The following is a 25,077-nucleotide window of genomic DNA, read 5'->3' as shown; positions in this document are numbered from 1 at the left end:
CATTTCCAAACTTTTAAATTTCCTTCTTACAAAGCTCCTCCAATATGTACTTAAATTTACTTCATTTTTTTCAGTTAAAAATCCTTCCAGTCATTGGGCCAGGTCCTCAGCTGGTATTATTTAGGCCCAGCTCCACTGAGTTCAGTAGAGATACCCCACGTGGGCATATTGTCCTTTCATTATGATATTTACAGAAAGTGAACACAAAAGGGAAACAAACAGGAAAAGAGAATTCAATTCATTAAACAAATATTCAACAAAAAACTAAGGTTTTTGTGCAGGTCTAAGAGTCAAATGTTGGCAATATATGGAGATTTCCATAAAACAAAGGCTATAGCAATCCAAAACCCAACTAGATTCATGTGGGCAGTCCTCTGTGCCCACATAGCATCTGCAGGTCACTGTGGGAAGACGCTTACACTTGCCCTGAACTAGAGCTCGTCAGAATTTTGTGGTTGAAACATTTTGTGAGTAAAATAAGCTGTTTTCGTCAAAACTGAAATGTTAAAAAAAGTGTCACGTTTGACAACCTGTTGTTTAGAAAAAGTTCCAAAATGAAAAGCTTTGACATTTTCTGAAAGGAATGTTTAAATTTTGTTTTGAAACAACTTTTTGCAATGAACTTCATTGTTTTTATATATAAAAAAGTTTTAAAAGATTGAAAATTGGCGGCTGTGATTGCAGAGCCCTTGGCCATTATCTTTGAAAACTCGTGGCGAACGGGGGAAGTCCCGGATGACTGGAAAAAGGCTAATGTAGTGCCCATCTTTAAAAAAGGGAAGAAGGAGGATCCTGGGAACTACAGGCCAGTCAGCCTCACCTCAGTCCCTGGAAAAATCATGGAGCAGGTCCTCAAAGAATCAATCCTGAAGCACTTAGAGGAGAGGAAAGTGATCAGGAACAGTCAGCATGGATTCACCAAGGGAAGGTCATGCCTGACTAATCTAATCGCCTTTTATGATGAGATTACTGGTTCGGTGGATGAAGGGAAAGCAGTGGATGTATTGTTTCTTGACTTTAGCAAAGCTTTTGACACGGTCCCACAGCATTCTTGTCAGCAAGTTAAGGAAGTATGGGCTGGATGAATGCACTATAAGGTGGGTAGAAAGCTGGCTAGATTGTCGGGCTCAACGGGTAGTGATCAATGGCTCCATGTCTAGTTGGCATGGTGTCAAGTGGAGTGCCCCAGGGGTCGGTCCTGGGGCCCGTTTTGTTCAATATCTTCATAAATGATCTGGAGGATGGTGTGGATTGCACTCTCAGCAAATTTGCGGATGATACTAAACTGGGAGGAGTGGTAGATACGCTGGAGGGGAGGGATAGGATACAGAAGGACCTAGACAAATTGGAGGATTGGGCCAAAAGAAATCTAATGAGGTTCAATAAGGATAAGTGCAGGGTCCTGCACTTAGGATGGAAGAATCCAATGCACCGCTACAGACTAGGGACCGAATGGCTCGGCAGCAGTTCTGCGGAAAAGGACCTAGGGGTGACAGTGGACGAGAAGCTGGATATGAGTCAGCAGTGTGCCCTTGTTGCCAAGAAGGCCAATGGCATTTTGGGATGTATAAGTAGGGGCATAGCGAGCAGATCGAGGGACGTGATCGTTCCCCTCTATTCGACACTGGTGAGGCCTCATCTGGAGTACTGTGTCCAGTTTTGGGCCCCACACTACAAGAAGGATGTGGATAAATTGGAAAGAGTACAGCGAAGGGCAACAAAAATGATTAGGGGTCTAGAGCACATGACTTATGAGGAGAGGCTGAGGGAGCTGGGATTGTTTAGTCTGCAGAAGAGAAGAATGAGGGGGGATTTGATAGCTGCTTTCAACTACCTGAAAGGGGGTTTCAAAGAGGATGGCTCTAGACTGTTCTCAATGGTAGCAGATGACAGAACGAGGAGTAATGGTCTCAAGTTGCAATGGGGGAGGTTTAGATTGGATATTAGGAAAAACTTTTTCACTAAGAGGGTGGTGAAACACTGGAATGCGTTACCTAGGGAGGTGGTAGAATCTCCTTCCTAGAGGTTTTTAAGGTCAGGCTTGACAAAGTCCTGGCTAGGATGATTTAACTGGGACTTGGTCCTGCTTTGAGCAGGGGGTTGGACTAGATGACCTTCTGGGGTCCCTTCCAACCCTGATATTCTATGATTCTATGATTCTATGAAAATGGAACAAAGTATCTAGATTTACCTAAACAAAATGTTTCAATCTACTCAGAATGTTTTCTTCTGAATTGTGTTTCATGAGAAATTTCAGTTTTGGGGGAGGGCTTTGTTCCACTTTTGAATGGGGAAAAAATGGAGATTGTGGAATTTCCAGGGAAATTGAAAATGCTATAGCTGCCCAGCTCTACACAGAGCAGCAAGCTTTCTGCAGGCGCAAGGGTCTGCCTGTGACAATCCAATTGCCGCATCGGGGCCTAAGACATAATTCTACCTATTTGTTCAATTTCGTAGTGTCATAGAAAGGTAGGACTGGACAGGACCTTGAGAGGTCATTGTCCAGCCCCCTGTGCTGCGGGGCAGGACTAAGAAAACCCAGGCCATCCCTGTCAGATATTTGTCCAATCTGTTCTTAAAATCTTCTAATGATGGGGATTCCACAACCTCCTTTGGAAGCCTATTCCAGAGCTTAACTATCCTTATAGTTAGAAAGCTTTTCCTAATATCTAACCTAAATCTCCCTGGATGCAGATTTAGCTGATCAGTAATTGTCCTACCCTCTGTGGACATGGAGAACAACTGATCACCACCCTCTTTATCACAGACTTTAAAATATTTGACAACTTATCAACTTCCCCCCAGTCTTCTTTTCTCAAGACTAAACATGGCCAGCTTTTTGTTTGTTTGTTCCTTTGTTTGTTTAAGCTTTTCCTCATAGGTCAGGTTTTCCAACCCTTTTATCATTTTTGTTGCTCTCCTTTGGATTCTCTTTAATTTGATCACATCTTTCCCAAAGCGTGGCATCTAGGATTGGTTATGATACTTCAGCTGAAACCTCACCAGTGCCAAGTAGAGTAGGACAATTACCTCCTGTCTTACCTACAACATTCCTGTTAATACACCCCAGGATGATATTACTTTTTCACAACTGCATCACATTGTTGACTCATATTCAATTTGTGATCCATGATAACTCCAGATCCTTTTTAAGCAGTACTACTGCCTAGGTCAGCATTTTGTATTTGTTCATTTGATTTTTTTTCTTCCTACATGTGTAGTACTTTGCATGTGTCTTTTTTGATTTTCACCTTGTTTATTTCAGACCAATTCACCAATTTGTCAAGGTTGGTTTGAATTCTAATCCTGTCCTTCTAAGTGCTAGCAACCCCTCCCTGGTTAGTGACATCTGCAAATTTTAAAAGTGTCCTCTGCATTCCATTATCCAAGTATTAATGAAAATATTGAACAGTACTGGACCCAGGACAGACCCCTGCAAGACCTAACTAGATATAATCCATCAGTTTGGCATCGGACCATTGATAATTACTCTTTGAGCATGATTATGCAGCTTACAGTGACAGCAACTAAATTTTGCTCTTAACTCCACATTACAAGTTACATTAAACTGTGTGACCCATATTCCAGTATGTCTCCTGTTACCATAACATCTCCTTACCACTATATTTGATGACACGAATGGTTGAATCTCCCTCCCCAAATCTGGTGATGGGAGTTAGGCGGACTTCATAGGCCTCTGGCTTGATCAGCTCAGTCAGGTTGTATGTAATTAACTCTCCTTTCTGAATGTTTCCGTTTACCGTGATCTCCTGTTCCCACCAACGCTGTTGTCCAGCCTGAAATCAGAAGAATCATGGAAAGATTGGAGCTTTTACCACAAACTGCCACCCTTTCATTCTGGAAATGGAGCACAGTGGTCTGCAGAAGCTTCATTTGCTTGATTAGCTCTAAATAAGAACACAAAATCTTTCCTATGCCACCTAACACATAAAAGCCCCATTTTTTATAACTAATGGATCTTTTAATTGAGGTTGCAGAGATAACAGGCCTTAAAACCACACTCCCTGACCTTTGCAATCTGTGGGCAAATAAGTTACTTCTATTCTCTCCACTTACCTTTCCTATGCATCAAAATCCTCATTGCATTCTGTGTTGTACCACATCTGCTCCTATCAAATATCACATAAGTACAGGTCTTTCAGAGTACCATGAAAGCAACCACGCATTTTCAGTTTTTCCATCTTAAAATTTTCTAACACATCAGGGAAAGAGGCCTAATGCAAGGCACTAAGGACCAGAGTTTTAAAGAAATTAGTTGCCTAAAACTGCAGATAGGCATGTAGATGCTTTTGAAAATCCTGTTAGCACCTCTTTGCATCTTTAGGCACCTAGATACCTTTGAAATTCCAGCCTTAAGTTCTAGATTCAACTGAGAGAATCAAGTTAAAGAATGTTTAAAATGTGCCCTCTTTTAAAAATCTCCTGTTCAGCTCATGCACTCAAAGGTCCCAAATTTGTGGGTACTTATAGTCCTTGATGTCCATTCACAGTGTGACTGTATCCTGAAAAGAGACTACATATGAAGACACCTTTGTGCCTGGTAGACATGCTCCCAATGTGTATTTTGAATCACACCAGCTGACTGCAGTGACAAAGGTAAGTTCTTTTGCCTAGAACTGCCTGGAAATTTTCTGATGAAACTCAGTTTTGTTGGAAAGAAGCAGTTTGATAGAGTGAAATGTTCTGCCGAATCTATGACAGACGTGACAAAACACAGGCAAGTTTCCCTGCCTCGCTCCCAGCTCCAGGGGATGGAGTGGAACAGAACCGGGTGCTCTGCCTTCTCATTTCCCCCTAATCTCCAGGGGATGGGCAATGCCTCTCCGACTCCTGGAGCTGGAGGAGTGGCATGGAGGTAGAGCCCCTGAAGGCAGCTGGAAAACTGAAAATTTCTGTTTCTGGTCTCCTGAAATGGAGTTTTCCTGAAACCCCTTTCTGTGAATATTTTGCCTTTTTAACACTTCATCCCTGCTTCAGGATGAAACTTTTATTCAAAAACATGAACACTTTTGAGGAAAGGGATTCCTGCTTTTAGGTGAGCTCTCCTTACTCCTTTTCTGCCTGCAGAGCTCTCAGCCCTGGCAGAGTGAGTGGAGTTCCATTCCTCCTTGTCAAGAGCATTGCTCCTTCAGGCCCAGTCAGGTGCCCCTCTGCATCCCCATTCACGGCAATCATGTTGCCCATGTGTCACCTGGGGCAGAACTGAAGATAATGAGAAGGTTCAGGAGTAACAGAGCACAGTATGGCTCCCAGGGCTTTACCACTTCGTCAATGAGTAAGAAGGGAATCACGCAGCTTGACTCTCAGAGCGAGTTTGCAGAGTCGGCAGTTAGAAGGAAGTGTCTTTTAGTTGTACAATGAGCACATCTGACATGGAAATAATTGAGAGACAATTACATGACCCCACAATGTCACACTTCACAGTAGAATTACACCATAAGTCAACAGGAGTTGAGGACACTCAGCACTGCATAGGAACAGACTCCACAATTATTAACAGCCCTAGTCACCTCAGAAAGGTGGATGGACTGAAAAGAACAATGAAACGTCAATATGAAGCAAATAAGGAGGAGTTGTATATATTTACACTTCATAGAGTATACAGGAGTTACAACATCCAAATCAATAAACTTTGTCATTTTCAATGCACTTGACCAAGAGACGAAAAATCTAAATAGAGAGAAAGTTTAATAAATACTGAATGCCACATTACTTCCTTCATGATTTAAGTTATTTATTAATGACCAGAAACACTCAAAGTGTACTCATGTTGGGTAGCAAAGTTATTGGATATTTCAATATTACCTGAAGATACACTGGCTTATTACAGGCATTCTCTCCAGGCTATCAAGAACAAATCATTAAATATTTATTATCCATCCCAAAGGAACTCTGCAGGTACTATGGTGTTATAATGAGATGTTCTACTCAACTGATTCTGCTTGGCAGGTGCACTGATGTCATTAATTATTACAAACTTGCAATTATAGAACTTCATGTTTATTAAAAACAACCTCCCCTCTTTTTCCAGATTTTTAATTCAAAGCTGTTAGAAAAGGGTATACTGAAATAGTTGGGGAAATAAGCTTCTAAAACATCACATTTGAGTCCAGTGAATGATTTGAAAAGCAAAATTAAAACATTGACTGGAAGTTTTATATCTGCATCTACGGAAAAGAAAACAGGACTGGTCTATTATTAAACATACAACACAAACCCACCTCAGATAAAAATAAGGTTGAGGAACCAACAGAAAGTAAGAAAATTCCAAAGGAAGGATGGGAAGTCATTAGCTTTCTCTGCCTCTATTGAAGACGGTGGGGGTATTACATGAGATTCCAAGGGAACTGAGTTAGGCCAATGCTGAGCACTTTGGAAAAATCTTATGCTAAGGTTCTGACCCTGCTAATGTTTAGGCTTCAGTGGGACTGCTCACGAGTTAAGGTATGCATGTGTGAAATGCTGGGGCGGGGGAATAAAAACAATGGTGGTCAATTAAGAAAAAGATGGAAGGAGAGAGAGAGACTGAAAGATTTAAAACAAAGTATACATAAGAGGAGCAGTATTTCTATTAACGATTGAAATTCTGCTGTTTATTACAAATGGTGTGTGTACAGTATATGGCACTCTACTTGTTAAAACACGGCCTCTTACTACAGCGCTCTCCACTGAAAAGGTAGCTTTGAAATGGGAGCTGCTGCGGGAGAAAGATTATTTATGTCATAGCAGTATCCAGAAACCCATTAATACACGATCTGTGCATTCGTGGGGGATTGTCAGTAGAAACAAGCAGCTGAGGCAGAGACAGCAGCAAAAACAGCAGTTTCATAGTAGCTTATGACAAATGACGACACAAGAAAGGCTGGTTTTAAATTGCAGCCGTGAAGAGACGTAGTCTAATTATTCCTTTCCTGTGCCTGGATCAGATAGGTAGATCAAAAAGGGTATTTCACTCTCAAAACTGATTTATTATATATTCCAGTAAGGGCAAACTGAAATTCACATTATACGGAAACATCTTTCTCTGCATGTCTTGTTGCTCCTGTGTAACTTACTTAAACAAAATGTGACAATGCAGCTCTTTGTTTGTAATTACTCTTAGGGTCTGTCTACACTACGAAATTAGGTCGAATTTATAGAAGTCAGTTTTTTAGAAATCGTTTTTATATCGCCGATTGTGTGTGTCCCCACACAAAATGCTCTAAGTGCATTAACTCGGCGGAGTGCGTCCACAGTACCAAGGCTAGCGTCGACTTCCGGAGTGTTGCCCTGTGGGTAGCCATCCCACAGTTCCCGCAGTCTCCGCCACCCATTGGAATTCTGGGTTTAGATCCCAATGCCTGATGGGACAAAAAACATTGTCGCGAGTGGTTCTGGGTACATGTCGTCAGGCCCTTCCTCCCGCCCTCCGTGAAAGCAACGGCAGACAATCGTCTTGTGCCTTCTTTCCTGAGTTACCTGTGGAGACGCCATATCACGGCAAGCATGGAGCCCGCTCAGCTCACTGTCACCGTACATCTCCTGGGTGCTGGCAGACGCGGTACTGCATTGCTACACAGCAGCAGCAACCCATTGCCTTGTGGCAGCACATGGTGCAATAGACCTGAAAACCATCCTCATCGTGTCCAAGGTGCTCCTGGCCACCTCAGTAAGGTCGGTCAGGAGTGCCTGGGCAGACATGAGCGCAGGGACTAAATTAGGAGTGACTTGACCAGGTCATTCTCTTTAGTCCTGCAGGCAATACTTTGTACCATCTTATGGTGAGCAGGCAGGAGATGAGGATGACACGGTCTCCCACAGCATTCTTGTCAGCAAGTTAAGGAAGTATGGGCCGGATGAATGCACTAAGGTGGGTAGAAAGCTGGCTAGATTGTCGGGCTCAACGGGTAGTGATCAATGGCTCCATGTCTAGTTGGCAGCCGGTGTCAAGTGGAGTGCCCCAGGGGTCGGTCCTGGGGCCCGTTTTGTTCAATATCTTCATAAATGATCTGGAGGATGGTGTGGATTGCACTCTCAGCAAATTTGCGGATGATACTAAACTGGGAGGAGTGGTAGATACGCTGGAGGGGAGGGATGGGATACAGAAGGACCTAGACAAATTGGAGGATTGGGCCAAAAGAAATCTAATGAGGTTCAATAAGGATAAGTGCAGGGTCCTGCACTTAGGATGGAAGAATCCAATGCACCGCTACAGACTAGGGACCGAATGGCTCGGCAGCAGTTCTGCGGAAAAGGACCTAGGGGTGACAGTGGACGAGAAGCTGGATATGAGTCAGCAGTGTGCCCTTGTTGCCAAGAAGGCCAATGGCATTTTGGGATGTATAAGTAGGGGCATAGCGAGCAGATCGAGGGACGTGATCGTTCCCCTCTATTCGACACTGGTGAGGCCTCATCTGGAGTACTGAATCCAGTTTTGGGCCCCACACTACAAGAAGGATGTGGATAAATTGGAAAGAGTACAGCGAAGGCCAACAAAAATGATTAGGGGTCTAGAGCACATGACTTATGAGGAGAGGCTGAGGGAGCTGGGATTGTTTAGTCTGCAGAAGAGAAGAATGAGGGGGGATTTGATAGCTGCTTTCAACTACCTGAAAGGGGGTTTCAAAGAGGATGGCTCTAGACTGTTCTCAATGGTAGCAGATGACAGAACGAGGAGTAATGGTCTCAAGTTGCAATGGGGGAGGTTTAGATTGGATATTAGGAAAAACTTTTTCACTATGAGGGTGGTGAAACACTGGAATGCGTTACCTAGGGAGGTGGTAGAATCTCCTTCCTTAGAGGTTTTTAAGGTCAGGCTTGACAAAGCCCTGGCTAGGATGATTTAACTGGGACTTGGTCCTGCTTTGAGCAGGGAGTTGGACTAGATGACCTTGTGGGGTCCCTTCCAACCCTGATATTCTATGATTCTATGATTCTATGATGGTTAGCAGTCCTCTTGCACCATCTTCTGCCGAGCAGCCAGATGTGGATGGCTTGCAGTCCTACTGCACCGTCTGCTGCCAGCCAAAGATGTAAAAGATAGATGGAGTGGATCAAAACAAGAAATAGACCAGATTTGTTTTGTATTCATTTGCTTCCCCCCTCCCTCTCTCCCTCCGGAGATTCAGTCCTACCTGAAATAGCAGAGGGAGGGATAGCTTAGTGGGTTGAGCATTGGCCTGCTAAACCCAGGGTTTTGGGTTCAATCCTTGAGGGGGCCATTCCATGTAACAGTTGTTTTTGTTTCTCCTTGATGTAAAGCCACACCCTTTAGTGATTTTAATTCCCTGTAAGCCAATCCTGTAAGCCATGTCATCAGTCCCCTCTCCGTCAGAGCAACGGCAGACAATCATTCCACGTCTTTTTTCCGTGCAGATGCCATACGACGTCAAGCATGAAGCCGCTCGGATCACTTTGGCAATTAGGAGCACATTAAACACCATGCGCGTTATCCAGCAGTATATGCGGCACCAGAACCTGGCAAAGCGAAATCAGGCAAGTAGGCAACGTCAGCGCGGTGACGAGAGTGATGAGGACATGGACACAGACTTCTCTCAAAGCACGGGCCCTGGCAATGAGGGCATCATGGTGCTAATGGGGCAGGTTCATGCAGTGGAACGCTGATTCAGGGCCCGGGAAATAAGCATAGACTGGTGGGATCCCATATTGTTGCAGGTCTGGGATGATTCCCAGTGGCTGCGAAACTTTTGCATGCATAAGGGCACTTTCATGGAACTTTGTGACTTGCTTTCCCCTGCCCTGAAGTGCATACCAAGATGAGAGCAGCCCTCACAGTTGAGAAGCGAGTGGCAATAGCCTATGGAAGCTTGCAAAGCCAGACAGCTACCGGTCAATCGGGAATCAATTTGGAGTGGGCAAATCTACTGTAGGGGCTGCTGTGATGCAAGTAGCCAACGCAATCAAAGATCTGCTGATATCAAGGGTAGTGACCCTGGGAAATGTGCAGGTCATAGCGGATGGCTTTGCTGCAATGGGATTCCTAACTGTGGTGGGGCCATAGACGGAACCATATCCCTATCTTGGCACCGGAGCACCAAGCCAGCGAGTACATAAACCACAAGGGGTACTTTTCAATAGTGCTGCAAGCACTGGTGGATCACAAGGGACGTTTCACCAACATCAACGTGGGATGGCAGGGAAAGGTACATGACGCTCGCATCTTCAGAAACCCTGGTCTGTTTCAAAAGCTGCAGGAAGGGACTTTTTTCCCAGACCAGAAAATAACTGTTGGGGATGTTGAAATTCCTATAGTTATCCTTGGGCCTACCCTACCAGCCTACTCCTTAATGCCATGGCTCATGAAGCCATACATAAGCAGCCTGGAGAGTAGTCAGGAGCTGTTCAACTATAGGCTGAGCAAGTGCTGAATGGTGGTAGAATGTGCATTTGGACATTTAAAAGCACGCTGGCGCAGTTTACTGACTCGGTTAGACCTCAGCAAAATCAATATTCCCACTGTTATTACTGCTTGCTGTGCGCTCCACAATATCTGTGAGAGTGAGGGGGAGACATTTATGGCGGGGTGGGAGGTTGAGGCAAATCGCCTGGCTGCTGGTTATGCACAGTCAGACACCAGGGTGGTTAGAAGAGCACAGAAGGGTGCGGTGCGCATCAGAGAAGCTTTGAAAACCAGTTTCATGACTGGCCAGGCTACGGTATGAAAGTTCTGTTTGTTTCCCTTGATGAAACCCCCTGCCCTTAGTTCACTCTACTTCCCTGTAAACTAACCATCCTCCCCACCTCCCTTCGATCACCGCTTGCAGAGGCAATAAAGTCATTGTTTATTCACATTCATGCATTCTTTATTAATTCATCACACAAATAGGGGGATAATTACCAAGGTAGTTCAGGAGGGGTGATGGAGGAGGGAAGGACAAGGTCACACAGAACTTTAAAAGTTTAAAACATTTTGAATGCCAGCCTTCTGTTACTTGGGCAATCCTCTGGGGTGGAGTGGCTGGGTGGCCGGAGGCCCCCGCACTGCGTTCTTGCGCGTCTGGGTGAGGAGGCTATGGACTTGGGGAAGAGGGCGGTTGGCTATACAAGCGCTGAAGCGGTGGTCTGTGCTCCTGCTGCCTTTCCTGCAGCTCAACCATACGCTGGAGCATATTAGTTTGATCCTCCAGCAGCCTCAGCATTGAATCCTGCCTCCTCTCATCACGCTGCTGCCATCTTTCAGCTTCAGCCCTCTCTTCAGCTCGCCACTTACCCTCTTCAGCCCACCACCTCTCCTCCGGGTTATTTTGTGCTTTTCTGCACTCTGACATTGTCTGCCTCCATGCATTCGTCTGTGCTCTGTCAGTGTGGGAGGACAGCATGAGCTCAGAGAACATTTCATTGCGAGTGCTTTTTTTTTAAACTTCTAATCTTCACTAGCCTCTGGAAAGGAGAAGATCCTGTGATCCTTGAAACACATGCAGCTGGTGGAGAAAAAAAAAGGGACAGTGGTATTTAAAAAGAATCATTTTATAGAACAATGGGTACACTCTTTCACGGTAAACCTTGCTGTTAACATTACATACAAAGCACATGTGCTTTTGTTACAAGGTCGCATTTTGCCTCCCCCCCCCACGTCGCTAGCCCCTCCCCCCCCTCCCAGTGGCTAACAGAGGGGGAACATTTCTGTTCAGCCACAGGCAAACAGCCCAGCAGGAACGGGCACCTGAATGTCCCCTTAAGAAAAGCACCCTATTTCAACCAGATGATCATAAATGATCACTCTCCTGAGAATAGCACAGGGAGATAAAGAACGGATGTTGTTTGAATGCCAGCAAACATAGACTGCAATGCTTTGTTCTGAAATGATTCCCGTGTACGTGCTACTGGCCTGGAGTGGTAAAGTGTCCTACCATGGTGGACAGAATAAGGCTGCCCTCCCCAGAAACCTTTTGCAAAGGCTTTGGGAGTACATCCAGGAGAGCCGCGAATGCCAGGGCAAATTAATCATTAAACATGCTTGCTTTTAACCATGTATACTATTTTAAAAGGTACACTCACCAGAGGTCCCTTCTCCGCCTGGCGGGTCCGGGAAGCAGCCTTGGGTGGGTTTGGGTGGTACTGGCTCCAGGTCCAGGGTGAGAAACAGTTCCTGGCTGTTGGGAAAACTGGTTTCTCCGCTTGCTTGCTGTGAGCTATCTACAACTTCATCATCATCATCTTCCTCGTCCCCAAAACCTGCTTCCATGTTGCCTCCATCTCCATTGAAGGAGTCAAACAACACGGCTGGGGTAGTGGTGGCTGAACCCCCTAAAATGGCATGCAGATTATCATAGAAGTGGCATGTTTGGGGCTCTGACCTGGAGTGGCAGTTCGCCTCTCTGGTTTTCTGGTAGGCTTGCCTCAGCTCCTTAAGTTTCAAGTGGCACTGCTTCGGGTCCCTGTTATGGCCTCTGTCCTTCATGTCCTGGGAGATTTTCACAAATGTTTTGGTATTTCGAAAACTGGAACGTAGTTCTGATAGCATGGATTCCTCTCCCCATACAGCGATCAGATCCTGTACCTCCTGTTGGGTCCATGCTGGTGCTCTTTTGCGATTCTGGGACTCCATCATGGTAACCTCTGCTGATGAGCTCTGCACTCACCTGCAGCTTGCCACGCTGACCAAACAGGAAATTGAAATTCAAAAGTTTGTGGGCCTTTTCCTGTCTATCTGGCCTGTGCATCTGAGTTGAGAGTGCTGTCCAGAGCAGTCACAATGGAGCACTCTGGGATAGCTCCCGGAGGCCAATATCATCTAATTGCGTCCACAGTACCCCAAATTTGACCAGGCAAGGCCGATTTCAGCACTAATCCCCTTGTCAGGGGTGGAGTAAGGGAATTGATTTTAAGAGCCCTTTAAGTTGAAAAAAAGGGCTTCGTCGTGTGGACGGGTGCAGGGTTAAATTGATTTAACACTGCTAAATTCGACCTCAATTCCTAGTGTAGACCAGGGCTTAGTAGGCTGCTGCTGCATGAACACCACCACACAGAACTTTGCAGAAAAGACCAAGTAATCTTGAATTGCAGGTAATTGATCTGAATCAGTCTCTACCTGCTGGGAAGGGACCGAACACATGCACGGTCATAAAACTGTCAACTTTATGACTGTCAGAGTGGTAGAAAAGGAGGAAAATGAGTGGGATTTAGGGCTGGAAAGGAAATTACGGACGGGACAAGTGCAAACTGTAGTTCATCAAATTGGACAGTTCTACAAATTTGTCATTGGTACTGTTTATACTGTTGATTCAAAGCTTACCATAAAAACATTTGAGTGCACACAGAACAGCCATTCTTCCTCTGTGGTAAGGTATTTCAAATATCACTCTGATACAGGAGAAAATTACACATCTGTTCTCCTTGATGTCTTACTTCTAGGCTAGCTAAGGGCTACAAAGGCATGCAAATCTTTGACTAGAGGGAGGCATGGGGAACAATTATTTAATTGTTTAATTCAATTTTAATGTAAGTTCAATTTAATTCAATATAGCAGAGCAAGGTATAGCATGATCCAATGGCTGGAAGTTGAAGATAGACAAATTTAGACTGAAAATAAGGTACATTTTTGACAATGAGGGTGGTTAACCACTGGGATAATTTACCAAGGGTCTTGGTGGTTTCTCCATCATTGACAATTTTTAAATCAAGATTGGATGTTTTTCTAAAAGATCTGCTGTTGGAATTATTTGGAAGAAGTTCTCTGGCCTGTGTTATACAGGTGGTCAGACTAGATCATCACAGTGGTCCCTTCTGGCCTTGGAATCTATTAATCTAATTTTAAGCTTGTGAACGGTCCCACTGACAAGTGCTGAATGAGGGCTACTTGCTCAGCAGCTTATAGGTTCAAGCCCTATACAGAAAGTGGTATTAACCTTCCATATTCATGAGCATGGAAATAATCAAACTTCAAAGACCTAATATTAATAAAATGTCAACTAAGTACCAATGGGCCTACGTGTTTGTGCAATGTCTGGTAACCGGGGGCTTGGGTCCATGAATGGGATTCCTAGGCCATCACAATAAGTAAATAATAATTGTTAATAATTATAACCATATGACAAAATATGTGACATTGTCTCATATCTTTAAAAAGATCATATGAACATCTTTAATACAAAATTACAAATTGACAGACATCTGCTAGATGTCCGTTCTTCTGGTGTTAACTATTACATCACCGATAAGAGCCAATGAAATGAACTATGAAAGCCAAGGCACTCGTTGCATAACAGACACTCAGTCTCTTATTTCTCTCCCCAGTTTGGATACCCACGAACATAAATATAGTACGAATATCAGATATATTCAAGTTTTACCAATTGTGTTATTTTGCTATCACACAGCTTACAAAGGAAACATTTGCATACATCAGCATTTATGCCACTCGGAGAATTGTTCCTTCTGTCATTTGTATTGTTCATGTTTTTATGCCACATGTATCTCTTCTATGCACGGCTCAAACAAAACCTTAATTCAAATGTAGTGACTGATCCAGGCTAAATGTGACTAGGGCAATACACTGGATAAACTGCACATCACTTGTATGCCATGGTGAGTGGGAGAGGCAAGAAAGCAGCACATACACCTGTAGAACTCAACACCAATTATACTTGCAGCTAAATTCCGACCTACATGAAATGCTCATAACATAGGTGATTTAGTAGTGTGGGAAAACAAAGTGGAAACAAACACAAAGGACATGGGGATGTTTAATATTCCCTGAATAATGCATTATACACTGTGTACCTTCACAATCTGTCAGGAAACTTTACATAATAATGAATAAACCTTGTCTCAAGTAGATGGTGCTGTCCTTGAAAGCTAAGCAACAAGAGTGCTGCAGAGAAGATGTTAAGGGTAATTATAACAAGATTTAGGGCTACATTTTCAAAGCAGTGCATGGGGAATTCAACCTATGACTCTTAGTCATCAAAATGGAAATCTCATGGACAGATGCATTGAGAGCTCTTACAGAGTTTAGCTCAGCATTACTGACATTGGTACCCTGCATTCAAATCAGAACTAGCGTTCTAACTTCTAACCAAGTTTTAAGCAAACCTTTCATAGAAATCATAGAGTTGGAAGGGACCTCAGGAGATCATCTAGTCCAACCCCCTGCTCAAAGCAGGCACAATCCCCAATTTTTTTTTGCCCCAGATCTCTAAATGGCCCCCTCAAGGATTGAACTCACAACCCTGGGTTTAGCAGGCCAATGCTCAAACCACCGAGCTATCCCTGAGTCTCTGAGACCAAATAAAATGGTTATACTGTATGCTCTTTGACATGAGGGCAGTGTTTTTTGTTATATGTGTACAATGACTATCACAATGGGGCCCCAATCCTTCAGTTATACTAGTAATAAAAACTCCTGCTGGCATGTTTCAATTATTCACATTCTTTCAGCCTCAACTTTTGTGGATTCTTTATTTTGATCACCTTACATAGGTCACCAGTTCTATCATACTGCACATGTATTCCTGAGACTATCACTGTCTGCAATCCTTGTCAGTCACTCACTTTATTCTACAAATGCTGTCTTAGGCCTACTAGCCATTTCATTTGCCTTCAGCCAGGTAGAATCATACCACTGTAGGGCTGGAAGAGACCTCAAGAAGTCCTCTAGTCCACCCCCTGTGCTGAGGCAGTACCAAGTAAACAGAGACCACCCCGACAGATTTTTGTCTAGCCTGTTCTTAAAAATTTCCATTGCAAGGATTCGGCAATCTCTCTTGATAACTTATTTCAGTGCTTAACTATCCTTATAGTGAGAACTTGTCTCTAATGTCTTAGCTACTTTGCTACAGATTAAGCTGATTACTTCTTGTCCTTTCTTTAGTAGGCATAGAGAACAATTGATCACCATCCTCTTTACAACAGCTATTAAGATTTTTGAAGATTATGATCAGGTCCCCCTTCAGTGAATAAGGCAAGAGCTCCTACTAACCAAGATTCATTACAGGTCCTATATACGACAGAGCTGGCAGTCATGTATGTTAAGATGGATACCAAGTACCCCATAGATCAGAATGCAGATCTTGATCCAATGACTATATTTTTTTTTACTTTAACTTGCACGTGACGAGGCAACAGAGTTAATACAATTCAGAAAGAGAGAGAACACAGAACTCACTTGCCTGCACAGACTCATCTATATACAAATTGAGATGTAAGATCTAGATTCATTTTATTTGGCCTGGACAGTGCTTTTATAAAACAGAGCAAAGGTAATATATTGGAAGAGAAGCAGCTCTGTAGACCTATTTATAGGTATGAGAAGTGTAAAAGGCATTTGTCACAATTCAGGGCAACTGCACATGTATTTTCACCTCCATGGTCTGGCAAGGGCACCCCCTCTAGGCTGCCAGCTCCTCAGCTGTCTCCTCTCTTGAGTGGAGACATGCATCTCTCTCTTTTTCCTCTCCTTCCCTGACTGGGGTATTCCCAGGCTCAACAGATCCCTGCCTACACTGTGAAGTCCTCAGCAAAATAAAACTGTCTAAGCAGGCCTGCTTTACTTTTTTTCCTTCACAGATGGTAAACAGTGTAATTGTCACAGTTAATTTACCACACAGCTTCTTATAAACAAGCATCTTTATTCTTAAGTAAAAAGCATTACGGACATAAGAACATAAGAATGGCCATTCTGGGTCTGACCAAAGGTCCATTTAGCGCAATATCCTTCCAACAGTGGCCAATGCCAGGTGCCCCAGAGGGAATGAACAGAACAGGGAATCAACAAGTGATCCATCCCCTGTCGCCCATTCCCAGCTTCTGGCAAACAGAGGCTAGGGACACCATCCCCGTTCATCCTGGCTAACAGCCATCAAACATGTTAAAACAATACAAGAACCTACACGCCTGCTAATAAGCTTACCAGGGATCACCCTCTCATCTCCACAATGGCTCTGGCCGGTGTCAGTCCTTCCAACCCTTCCCTAAGGTTTGGGGTCCTCCCCTTAGCCAGATGGCCCGTCCATTTGCTGCATCAGAAAGAAGGCCCTGTGTCGCTTTAAACTCAACTTATTTATCCCGAAGGCCTTTCTCTGTCTGACAGTCAGCCTCTGGAAAACCCAGTTTTAACTAGTCTAGGTGAGCTCCCGCAGGAGATGTTACCTCTCTGGAGGTGTTACATCCTGAGTGAATTTACCTAATCATCTCCCACTGTTCTTAGCTCCTGGAGGAGCTGCAGTTACTCTCCCCCATGGGATTATATAAAATCCCTGGCCAGCAATGATACATAAACCTAAGACAGTATGATATCTCAAAGATATATCATGGAATTGCCATATTTGTCACAGAAATCACACTGATTTTATTTCTGCTTTAGTTATTGTTGTTCTCTATCTTGGAAAAAGAAGCTTTTATACTTAGAGTGCAAAAGACTTATATAAAAGTCAAAGGGAAAATAGGGATGCAAACATAAAGGCAATCTTTGTATTGAAGAGGAAAACAACTGCCTGTACCACAAAAGCAAACTACTTGCTGTTAAAGGAAAGTCCTCCACTCTGAACTTGCAATCTTGCTAAATCCAAGAGGGGACTAAAAAGTGGATTCTGCAGTGGAGAACATTAGACAATTTGTAACAGTAAACAATCCATCTCTTTTTTAGGACAGACAATAGAGGAATTGTACATTGGTAGCCTTACCTGGCTCACAAAATGGTGTTTAGTCACAATTTTGAATATTTGTAATATCATCACTATGCTGCTAGATGCATGAACCAATGATTGCTGGGTTTCCAACGTATATGGGTTTTGCTATTAGTTATCTGTTTCTTACAGCCATTTACTGAAGCTAATAACTTTCTAGAGTCGGGAGTATTTTATTACACTTAATTTGGTGGTGGGGAGGAGGGGGAATACTTTGAATAATTCTTGTCTTGATAAGCTAGGATTTGGGGTAAAATTTTAAATAGCCTAAGCCACTTAGGAACCTAATTTCAATGGGAATTCTAGAAATTAAGCAGTGGCATAAACACATTATCCACTAAGTCCAGAAATATCTTATTCAGAAGATATGTAATAAGTATAATTATTGAGCTGCCTGTTAAAATTCTGTCAGTGTCAAGAGTGGAAATAGGCCTGTTAATTAACAATATAAGCCTTGATGTGGACAGCTGATTAGCCATGCTAGACAATGCTAGACATCCACACTGCCACATTCATTCAAGGAAGGCAAACATCGAAATCCAGAATGAAAACCAATGACATATTTTAATGGCAAATAGGAAAAGCAAATGTATTGTAAGGAGTGTCATATACTTGCGTCTACTATGCGTGACAATTAGTTCAGCTACAGTAGAAACATAAACTGATTCCCGGTACTTGGATCCCTTTGCTGCATGAAGCTCTGCTTATGGGACATATCAGCTAGTAATTACATCAACCAGCAATTTGTTTTAATGCAAGAATATATGATAGAAAAGATAAAAATAAAAATCCCTCTGACTCTGAGGGGAATATAGGGGGATGGATCAGCATCAATCTTCTAGAATAAAATTGTCAGAAGTGCCTAAGTGCCATTTTCAACAAGGCCCATAGGAGCCCAAGTGGCTTCTGAAAATAGGGTGTTATGCTCCTCAATCAGTTAGGCACTTTTGAAATTTTATCCTAGGCTTGAGGCTTGACTTTCAATTGAATTTGGGGCCCATAGCTGACTTAAATGCTTCTAGAAAAGGAGTACTTGTGGCACCTTAGAGACTAACAAATTTATTTGAGCATAAGCTTTCATGAGCTACAGCTCCGATGTGATATAGCCATTTATGACATTTCAATTTTATCACATTTTCCAATGTAGTCACTGGAACTGTCACTCATATCTAGTTAGATGTTTAATTAGTCTTTGGTCCCAGTTTATTTGCAAGAGGAGTGATTCAGCCTTTGGCATCAAGAAAATTCAGTCCAAAGGGCCAAATTCAAGCTCTGTATAAGCAACCCTCAATTCCACTGAAGTTGTTGTAGTTGGTGCCCATTTGTGCAAAGACTAAATCCTGAACTCAATTCTCACAGGAGTGATTTTGATATAGGTGTATTACCAACACGGGAACATATTTGGCTAGAGGACAATTTGGGGGTGTAAGGAAGAGAGGCATCTGGGCTGTATAGTGTCCTTCTGCCTATCCAGCCAGTACTTGATTAGCCAGTATCTATCCACGCTAGAATCCACATGCCTTCTCTGCTCCTACCCATAGATGCTTTACAGAAAGGGTATCAGTAGCAGACACACAGGGAAATGACAGCTGTCCTGAAGAATTCCCCCACACGACACTGAAGAGCCGCTATGCAGAGCTCTGCTTTGCACAGAGGAGATGAATGCGATTAGATGGTGGACCATTCGGAGTAAGGCAGATATCCACCCAATGTGCCATGGTCCACTGAGCACTGTCACCACCAATGAGGTAGTAATTATTGTAAATCACTGCTCCTTGGAGTAGCAGCAACTCTTCTTCCCTTGTTTTTATAGACCGCAGAACATGTGGGGTGTCCATCCCCAATCCTGCAGTTCTGCAAGCTTCCCTCCTTGAGGGAGTTATGCAAGGGTGAGAGTGGGTAACGATATGTGTTTCTGTCCTTTCACATGAAAAGGAAAAGATTTGTCCCTCAACGCTTAGCCAAAACTCCCAGGAAAGAGTTTCAGATTTGGGCCGTCTGTGACTAAGAACTGAATAAAAAATTAAGGATCTTAACTCTAATCCTAACTTTACAGAATGTATTAAATACTCAGATGACTCTCAGAAATAGAACTGTAGCAATCAGTAAAGGTTTGGCAATATAGACATAGTGTGTCCAGAAACTAAAATTACATCTCTGTCAGTAATGGATAAAATGTACTGCAAAGCATCACTAGGACTGAACACAGAAAAAAATATAAATAAGGAGGTTCAATTAATTTTAGACAGGAGATCTCCACACTTATCTGAGGAAAATATTTCATAAAGTAGTAGATACATTTTCTACAAAGTATGCCTTATAAGATCATTGAAAACTCATAATTTGCTGATCAACATTGTCCTGGTAAAATATGTGGGGTAATGTTGTATGTAAATTATAACATTCTACAGTATAACATTACTAAGACATGTTCCAAGTTTAGAAAAGTAGCACAAACCAGTTCTTCAAATGACAAAAGGCAAACTGATGTCTCAGCCAGATGTCAAAAAAATCAAATGGACAGTCACCTGGTCTGTGGCCATTCTTCGGCAAGAAAAAAGGTGTGAGAGAAATCTACATTTTGGCAAAGAAACAATTGTAAGTTCCAATCCCTCCAGATCGTCTGTCTCCTGAACCTCAGCTGGAGGTGATTTTCAAAGAAAAAGAGAACAATAAGAGAGGGGAACATATGCCCCCAAAGACCTCCCCCTTTCTCTCTGCCCATGGCATCAAGAACACCTGAAAGACAAGGACATTAACACTGAACTGGGGAGGAGTTCTGACTGAAACAAATTCAGCCAGTAAGTCTGCTAAAGCATGTGGTCAGAGAAACCTTTGCTTTAAATTCATTAGTTGTTAAGTTAGATATGTGTTTTACATTTTATTTCTTGCAACAAGTCTGACTTTTGAGCCTCAGCACTTGTAATCACCTAAAATCTATCTTTCTGTAGTTAATAAAATTGTTTTATCTATACCAGCATGTTTGGATTGAAATGGTTGGGAAACTCCAAGATTTGTGCAGATCATTTCCGATTAATAAATGATGGACTTTTATGAGCTGTGATTGTCCAGGAGGATTCTGAGCAGTACAAGACACGCGTTACTGGGGGAAAGTCTGGGACCGGGAGTTTACTGGTGTTGCCATGCAGTGTAGTTCCTGGTGGCTGGCGACAGCACTCATACGGTAGAGCTGGGAGTGATTTACATGCTGGAGGCTGTGTATGAGCAGAGCAGGAGTGGTTGCTTTCACGGCGGAGCTGTGTAAAAGGCACTCCAGGCTGGGGAATTCAGGAGACACAGCTGTTCAGCAGTCCAGATTTTGCCATGGGTAATGTCACAGAAATGTCAATTGAGGGTTAGATTGTTCATTTTGAGGAAACTGCCCAAGGGTCGTGATGAGTCAGAGAGACACCTCTGAATTGCAATTGCTCTCCTGCTTCCCCCCTTGCTCTTGGGGTTAGTAATTAACTACTACACTATGCTATCCGTAAACTACAAACCCCTCTGCCACAGGCCCACTCTGCTGGCCAGCAGGGGGTAATAGTGCTAGAGCTCTGCTCCTACCCATCTCCCGACTCCAGGAAGGAGAGTAAATGGCCACTTGGTCTAGTCATTCCAGAGAATAAGAACTGTCCCATGGCTGAGGTGCTAGCCTGAGACTCAACTCCCTGCTCTGCCACCGTCTTCCTGGTGGACCTTGGGCAAGTCCCATAGGGGAAGAATTTCAAACACACATCGGTGTATAAAAGCACCCACCTCCCATTGGAAGTCACTGGAAGCAGATCATCTAGTCTCCACCCATGCCTTTGAAAATCAAGCCTGAGCTTCAAAATGTGGATAATGAACCTGCCCTAGCTTCTGGAGGGTCGTGAAGATAACTATTACATGCTGTGAAGTGCTCAGGTACACTAAAATGGGGGATATATAAGCACGGGCAACATAAATTAGCCCCATTTACCTTTGCGTGCTCAGACCCAAGGTCTGCGCAGGAGCAGTTCTTACACTCTCTTGCATAGGTGTCTAGTTCCCGTGTAGCCCTTGGTAACTTTTAAAACCTGTTTACAGAAATAATTCTAGCACTCTTTGCAACAAAATAAAGCCAAGCTATAATGAAACTGAAAGAAATAAAATGAACCCAAAAATACATAATCTTCTTTCTGCTATCCTAGTTTCTTCTCCCAATCTACGCAATAAGCAAGGATTGAGTGAGGGTTTAGACTACACATTGTCATTTGTTGTCAGTAAAATTATATTTTTATATTATTTTCTTTATTAGACAAATAGTATCACATTCTCAGCATCATCCTCAGTTATTCTGCATTTCTTGTGGTAAATAAAAACCCACGAGCAATTATTTGTCTAGTGGTTAGACAGATAGATTGTGAGGCACTGGAAGCTATCTGAGGCTAGTTTTGTGCTCATGCAACAAGGGCAAAATCTGGTGTTGGTTCATTTCAGCAAAGACTGGGGGCACTATACATACCGATGAATGACCCAGCCATTTCATGGATGCTCATTTTCCACCCCATGTAGTGCTAAAGTAATACTTTAGTACCAGTTCAAAAAACACCCCATTTTTCAGACAGCCACTATTTTCAGAAAGTGGAAGAACTTTATGAGTGTTTTCTAACCCTGAGCAGCAGGGAGATCCCATTTAGGAACTGATCCTTTTGCTCACTGAAGTCAATGGAGAAGCTCCCACTTACTTCAATGGAGAAACCTCAAGGGAATCAGCCTTTTCCATCTAGACAAAAATCCCCACCATTTTGTTACTGCAGAGAAAAGAGGGGAGGTCAGTGGGCCTATAGACACTCTGAGTAACTGTATCATGGACACCATCTGACCAGAGGCACTTGGCCTGAGCCTGAATCTTTTCTGTGGGATGAGCAGTATGGAATATGGGCACACTGGGTCAGCATTATCAGAACACTTGGGGCCAGCAGGCCAAGTGCTCAGGCAGTGACCAAAGAGTCTTCTGAGATCCCTCAAGAGGCTGGGGGAAAAGGGAAAGACAGGTCCCATCCTGGGGACAAAGGCAAAGGGTGCTCAGTCCCGTCTGGGGCCACTCCAGATTAGTCTCCCCGGGCCACTTCCTACCTTCCCTGTTTTCCCTTCAGTTTGGGACATAGCCCCAGCCTTCTGCTTTCACAATCTCAGCAGGTCAGAACTTCCACTGGGAGATGGGGGAGGAATACTTCCCAGCTCATCCTCAGAGTTCAGCTGTTCCCCCTAGTTGGGGATCCAGCCACGTCTTACTCACAGACCCAGTCCTCTGCCTGTAGACTGCTCTGCTGAAAAGAGCCCAGCCTGCCTGCTTGTCTCTCCTCCATGTTCCCTCTTGCTGGACTGCCAAAGCTCCCTTTAAAGCAGATTTGGCACCTGCGGATGGGTGGGGCCTTCTTGGCCCAATACCATTCCACCACTCCTTGAATCTTAGTGTGGGGTCTGTAAAGCCCATCACACGCCGACGCCACGAACAAGGTAGGTGGTACTTTGTTACTGTCAGGGTACGGATCTATTGTTTGCAGAGCAGTCACCAAAATGAAGCACCAATCCCAATTGGGTGCCACAGCAACACAATTATTAAATAACACCAAGAATTGAACCCTAGGTAGTGTATTGTTCAGTCCACTCCCTTAGAAAAGTAAATGATTCTTGAGCCATGTCATGGGGGGACCTGGGACTTCTCTTCATCTTACCCAGTCAGGTGTCATTCCATTAACTTTGGGCTGTGATCTTGTTAGAACTCAGAAGCTAAACAAGACTGAGCCGGGACAGTAGTTGGATGGGAAAAATTCCCAGGAAAACCCAGACTCAGCAGGGAGTGCTGTCATTGGATCAGTAGATGACACTCCTTGCTCCGAGTCTTTTTTGGATCAATGTACCAGCAAGGAGTTTAGAGCACTGCTGGAGGTATTGTCCTTTGGAGAAATATAAGCACAAGTGCCCTGACCACTGTGATTCTGTAAAGATTACAGCCATTGTAACAAGTCAGTGAATGTTAACCCTGATGTCCTGACCAAAGTCTAAGGTTAGACAACCACATTCTGCCTGCACACAGTAAATTCACCCAGCGGTTTAAACGAGATAAGAAGTTTTTTGCTTCCAGTAGAGTTGTGTATGCTGTTAAGTGGCTGCTGTACTCTACCCCAGAGGTGACTGCCTTTTGATGGTGGGTGAAGTGATCTGTCCTTATATGGTAGGCAGTAAAGTGCTCCACGTTCCTTCTGGTTAAAGGGTGCTATATTAATTTAACCAGGGATTCTCAAACTGGGGGGTCGGGACCCCTCAGAGGGTCACAAGGTTATGGCCTGGGGGGTCACGAGCTGTCAGCCTCCACACCAAACCCCACTTTGCCTCCAGCATTTATAATAGTGTTAATATAAATAAAATGTTTTTCATGTATAAGGTGGGGTCGCACTTGGAAGCTTGCTGTGTGAAAGGGGTCCTCACTACAAAAGTTTGAGAGCCACTAGTTTAAACTCTTCAAATAAAGGAGCGCTCCACCGTTTAATGCCGGTAGAAACAACAAGAGCCTAGATTTAGGCAACCCTTAAATTTAGTATCACTCCCCACGAAATAGTCCCATTGTCTTCAATGAGGGAAGAGAATTAGTAATGAAAAGGGGAATTTAAATTCAGTTTCTAGATCTAAAATAAATATTTTATATTAAAACAAACAAGCCACAGTACACAACAACCAAAAAATGGCCACAATTAAACTATCCCAAGGTGCTGACATTATATTGCACCATGTACCATTCTTTTTGAAAAATCTGGAGAATGACAGGTAGCGTGTCCCCATCACTGCTAAACTAATTGATTTTATTATGATTTCTAAACACTATTCATGAACAACCACTCCTTCATACTGAATAATTATGCGGTGACAAGTTAATTAAGATCATAGCAATCAAGACGACAACAGAAAGCCTTTTTAAGTATTGCAGAGCAGTGCTTTAATACTCAGTCCATACTGGAAATAAACAAGGCTTTCTTAGTAAATGAAATGGAAAACGAAGACTGCATTACAAGCAACCTTCATGAGTCTCTTGCATAAATCTATCCGTGAGTAATAAGGTAATTGGATGAAGTTGAGGTGCATTACCATGGAAAGTTCATGCCATTGTTGTCTATGTTGCTTTCATCAGATTAACAAAAATTAGGTCAACTCTCAGACATGAATGTTTTCCTTAACCCATTGTTGAAACACTGCAGACAGTTACTGTACACAAGAATAAGGGAAATCTCAACCACGTTCATTAATGAAGTTTTCGAAGTGTGAATGTGTTTTTGTTAAGAAAGCACAGAGGCAGTTCATTCTTGGTGTGTTTACGAGTGAATGATTATATGATTTTTATTCATTTAAAAAATGGATACATTTAATTCAGAGGATGAAATGGTTTCTGTAAACAAAAGAACAGATCAAATGG

At 43.2% G+C, this 25,077-nt stretch overlaps 1 protein-coding gene across 3 annotated transcripts in view; it reads right to left on the bottom strand.

Annotated features, from left to right (window-relative positions):
- Positions 1-25,077, bottom strand: part of MDGA2 (MAM domain containing glycosylphosphatidylinositol anchor 2) — a 660,176-nt gene that overhangs the window by 47,506 nt on the left and 587,593 nt on the right. For all 3 annotated transcript variants that reach the window (XM_038407346.2, XM_038407347.2, XM_043516491.1), the window contains one exon: positions 3,620-3,797. In XM_038407346.2, the coding sequence (XP_038263274.1) occupies positions 3,620-3,797 (178 nt within the window). The remainder of the gene's footprint in view (positions 1-3,619; positions 3,798-25,077) is intronic.

Source organism: Dermochelys coriacea, chromosome 6 (assembly GCF_009764565.3).
Source record: "Dermochelys coriacea isolate rDerCor1 chromosome 6, rDerCor1.pri.v4, whole genome shotgun sequence".
In the NCBI taxonomy this organism is placed as follows: domain Eukaryota; kingdom Metazoa; phylum Chordata; order Testudines; family Dermochelyidae; genus Dermochelys; species Dermochelys coriacea.
Note: the sequence above shows the minus strand (reverse complement) of the source record. Positions and strands in the feature narration are given on the sequence as shown.